At 40.9% G+C, this 5,000-nt stretch overlaps 1 protein-coding gene across 1 annotated transcript in view; it reads left to right on the top strand.

The window, feature by feature from the left end:
- The window catches only part of prr35 (proline rich 35), an 11,675-nt gene extending 9,556 nt beyond the window's left edge, over positions 1 to 2,119 (top strand). The window contains exons 3-4 of the mRNA XM_081696575.1: positions 1 to 180; positions 313 to 2,119. The exon at positions 1 to 180 is cut by the window's left edge and continues 1,358 nt beyond it. Of these exons, the coding sequence (XP_081552701.1) occupies positions 1 to 180; positions 313 to 1,066 (934 nt within the window). The 3' untranslated portion in view covers positions 1,067 to 2,119. The remainder of the gene's footprint in view (positions 181 to 312) is intronic.
- Positions 2,120 to 5,000: the final 2,881 nt, after the last annotated feature.

Raw genomic sequence — 5,000 nt, 5'->3', positions numbered from 1 at the left:
CCACTGGACCCCAGAGATAGGCCAGCGCAGGGAGGGTAAGCCTGGTTGGGGTCTGGAGCAGACGAAGAAGACGATAGCCTCTCTGGAGTCCCACAATGCACCAATGGAAAAAAAGCCATTCCTGCTTGACCGGGCCACACCCTCTGCTTCCATAGCAACTGACAGGGTTCTCTCGAATGGGTAAGAGTGAAATGCTGTTTAATATACAGAAAATAATCATAAAATGATCATATTATCCATTTTTTTACACTTAATCTTTGTTCTTCCTGCAATTGTTTTGCGCTCTCTCTCTCTCTCTCTCTCTCTCTCTAGCCTGCATGCTCAGGCTGGGTTAGACGAGGATTATTTTGACATGATAAGCTCCGCCTCCCCCAGCACTGGCCCCTCCCTCCTGTTGGGTTTGGATAGAGCGAGGGAGCTGATGGAAGAGAAGGAGCGAGGGATAGAGAGGGAGGGGAACTCCGTGGTCGCTCTCCTGAGGGATCTCTCCTCTGCACTGCGGGAGTACCAGCGCACGGAACAGCAGGTTGCCCTGCTGCCCGAACAACGCCACCTGTGGGCGCAACTGGGCAAGATCCGTTCTGACCTCTCCCACGTCCAGCAGGCGCTGGAGCGGACAGCCCGCCACAGCGAAGGACCCCTGGACCTGTCGGTCAAAAAGGACCCTGTCGCCATGACGGCCACGGGGGGAAGCTTCAGACAGGGCGTCCCCGGAGGTAGAAAGGAACTGAAAGATGAAATGTGTTCTGACACAGAAGAGGAGGATGAGGCAGAGGTGGAGGGAGAAAGGAGGGATACGAAGGAGAGGCGAAAGCACTCGCTGGACATGCTCATCAAGCTGAACCACGCGGGCGTCTCGCTCGTGAAGTCGGCCGTTCCCATGGTGAAGGCGGAGGTGTTGCCGGGCGGAGGGCTGGACTTGCAGGCGGAGGAGGCCGAAGCCCTGTGGCACAGGACCACCACAAAGTGTGAGGCCGACTCCAGCGTGCTGCTCTGCACCAAAACCCCCAACCACCCCCCGTCCATCCACCACCTGGACGCAGTGTGTTCCCCTGACAACCACTGACACCTAACTGCCCCACCCAGCCTGATAGCTGCCCCCAGGAATCAACTGTCTGCCAAGCCCATGAACTTCTACAGAAGAGTGACCCACACTGGCCCCTAGTAACCCCCGTCTCACTGATACCCCTTACCCCTTACCCCGCCTATGCCCTGGCCACTAACACCGATCGTGCTCACGGCAATACACTAAATGAATCATCTTACTGTACATAAAGACTGAATAACAGGGCCGTCTAATGGAAGCCTGACAGAGATGCTGGGTGATTGTGGACCGTATACCAAAGGAGCAAAAAAAAAAAAAAAAACAACAGCCAGAAGACGTATGACAGACACATGCAACATATCCAACCACCACGACTACGGCAAATGAGCAGCATATCATAAAAAATAATCTGCCTCCTGAAATGCTTTGAAAACCAAGAAAATCAATACTTTAATACATTTAAATTCAGTGGTATTAACTCAAATTGTATAGACATTTAAGCTTTTAGACATTTAATATCTCTTGTATGTATCACGTCATCTGTTATGTTACTTCTTATATACTTCAGTAGGAGAGGTCGTCCTTCGGATCGAGGCACTCGGGGTCTAATGAGTGAACTCATCAAATTAGCTCCGTGAATCAAGTGAATCCAGTGAATCAAGTGAATCAAGTGAATCCAGCGAATCAGACAAGTCGAATGCCGCTGTGTGTGACAGGCGTACACGAGCAGAAGAATCGTGGCTTACATAACACATCCAGCAGAGCAGACCAGAGACTCAAAGAGAACCGTTCTGGAACACCTCTGACTTGCTCAAGGTCTCATCTCAGTCTTCGATGTGTATTAATTTGTGACTAAAGAAAAAAAATGACAAAAATTTTACATTCATCAATTTTTAAAGTATGATAATGCAAAATAATTCATTTTGTGTCAAATGTATTTACAGTGGAGTGATTTAATGTTTTTTCTACAGTGGTCCCGGGACGCTTTTGCATTCTAAGTATTTAGCTTGTGTTTACTGGAGGAGCTCTGATAATCCTACAGGGTTTATCACGTGATTATGAAGTTTATTTTGGACTAATTGCGTATTACTTCATTACTTCTTTTTGCTCCTTGAATAAAGTTTTTCAGTTTCTGAATTAAAAATTGTTTCAAAATCTGATGTCAGATTTGTTCATATTAGTATGTGTTTGCATTCAATAAAGGACTTTTAGTGAATAAAACTGTAAAACTGTAAAAAAAAAAGAAAAAAGAAAAAAAGTTATTTTGCAAGACAGAGACTATCATTTAAATTTTGAAATTCTGAGATTTCCCTGCTGAAAATGCCTTCTCAGTTCTTTGTACTTTCTTTTGTTCAACTATTCATGCTTGTGAAATTCTCGATCAAATTCTACAAAACAGATTTTTACAATGAACACTGTATGCTTTGGATTTAATTCAAAACATCCTCCCCTGTGCTGCCAGGGGTTATGGAGTACAGTTTAAAGAGGCCTGGCTGAATTTGGAGGGAGAGATTTGTTCAGAAGTTCAGGCTTTGTGTTAGGGGAGCTCAGACCCAACAGAAGGTGATGTGGGGTTATGGACTTTACCTCCTCTAAAGGTGAACTGCCTCTCAGAGCCACACCAGAATTGAAGGGTTTCCATGCTCAGGTGCAAGGGTCACAGGGAAAGGTCATGGCTCAGGTTGCCCCTGTGAAGATCAGGGGGAGGGCAGAGGTCCATGTCCAGCATAAGAGTCACAGTTGCCCCCTGGACTGCACCTGCACACGGAGGTACACCTGCCAGGACTACCAGCCATAGCGTGACCCGCACAAGGTGTCTGGGGCACCTGCCCGCGCAGACTACCCTCATCGCCACGGTTAACTACCCCACACGCTTTCCTCCTCCCTCCCTCACAGATGTCACTTCCAGTTAATATCCTCATTATGTCATTAAATAATCCCCCAAAAACCCTCAATAATCTGTGAGCTCCCGTGTTCACTCCTGCTGTCAAATATCATAACGCTAAATAAACTGATATGGAGGAATGCATCATAAGCACAGAGCTATTTCCCATATAGACAGACATATCTCCTCAGTGTAAATTCCTCAAGGAAAAGAACCAATAACCAGTGTAGCTCTAATGGAGATATTAGGAGAGAATTTTAAATAACATTCTCATTTAATATCAGAATATGTAGAGATGAATCTGCAGATTAATGCTGAGAATATGAAGGTCAGTGTAATTTTCAAACCTGGTGTATTTATTCTTTTTAAAGGTTCCTGACTTGATTTCATAAATAAAATTGTATTTCTGGAAACAAAATTCATTCAAATAATTTATGCCAATTTCTTTAACAAATCTTTTATATTATTTTAACCTTCTAATTTTATTATAAATAAAACACTTGCATATTTTAAAGAATTGGTTCTAATGAATAGGTTGTGATAGATTTTAGTAGCAATGTCCTGAAATATTGATTCAATGGTGCATTGATTCAGTGGTGTGTTGATTCAGTAGTGCATTGCTTTAGTAGCATAACCTCCAATCTTCATCTATTTTTTGCTGTAGGGTTATGATACGTACGTACATTCATGTATGTAGCAGGTCTTTGTAGAGTTGAGGCCACAGTCTCTTATGATGCCATCTTTCCCTCTCTTTCAACACTGCTTCATCAGCTCTGACTGTTTGACATCCAACAGACTGCTGCCACACAGTGAGAAATATCTCTAGGGAACTTCATTTCTAATCTCGGCACTGAAGTATTGTGGAAGCTACAGTTCTTAATGAAAAGAAATAAAAGAAAAATTAAATAATGTTCTCTAAATGTACATGAGATTACTTAACGAACTTTAAAGAAAAAAAATTAAATGGTTTTTTTTTATTTTACATTTTTAATATTTTAAATAACCTAAATTATTATAAAGGACTCCCTTAATGTTTGTCTGTTTTTGAAAATTCTATAAATAAATAAATAAATAAATAATTCATATTAAAAATACATTAAATCTATTATATAGATTATCTCTGTGTGAACCTCTGATCTGTTTTAATGCTTAGAATACGTGGGCAATGAAACCACATGTGACGTATATATTGAGTATTTTAATCATAAATGTTAACTAAATAATAATTATGAACAGACAGAAAGTTAATCATAAAAGTGTAAGAAACGCCACACGTATATTTTGTATTTCAATAAAACTGAAGTGATATTTTGAAATAAAGTGCAATACACAGATTCCCACAAGGGAGCAGTGTCACAACGCACATTTATTCCACATACGAGTCAGTGGGGCTTATATTGCAAACGGAGAAATAATGTTTTAACTTAAAAAGCGACTCGCCTGTAAACTGTATTGAGCTAACTCTGCTTGTTTGCAAATTCATCTTTGCAAAGTGCAAATTCATGTTTTTTTTCTTCTGCTTAATTCCAATTTATTAAATTTAGTACATCATTATAAACTGTGTTGCACATTTAAATATTCAGAAAGATATAAATTCTGAAGCATTATAGTACAGACAAAAAATATTGCCTTAATCTCACATTTTCCTACAATATCTTATATAGATATAGTGGCATTTTAAATAGCATAACTAATAGAAAATACAATTGTACAAATTGTACAATTGTACAAATTCACCCTTCACTGAATCAGTGTATTCGGACTGTGTAAAACTACGGCTCGCTGGTGCCCTCTAGTGGACATTCTGTATTAGCCTTTGTATCGAACGCCAGCCCAACTCTGTGGCCAGTACCTGAAAAGGCGTGTGCTCTTGTGTTCATTTGCTGTGTGTGTTAGGGAACACTCTGTTCAGAGGACCGCCTCTGAAATTTTATTTAAAGATGAAAACTAGTATTGATAAACCTTTGCATATTTGTGTTTATTTACTGATTATATCTTAGCCCACTTAGCCCAATTTCCAAATTTCCAAAGATTTGAATGTGAATGTCAGTGAGACTTGTAAATATATTC

This window comes from Electrophorus electricus, chromosome 14, assembly GCF_041902795.1.
Source record: "Electrophorus electricus isolate QZ-2024a chromosome 14, ASM4190279v1, whole genome shotgun sequence".
In the NCBI taxonomy this organism is placed as follows: domain Eukaryota; kingdom Metazoa; phylum Chordata; class Actinopteri; order Gymnotiformes; family Gymnotidae; genus Electrophorus; species Electrophorus electricus.
This window is presented reverse-complemented; position numbering and strand designations above follow the sequence as displayed.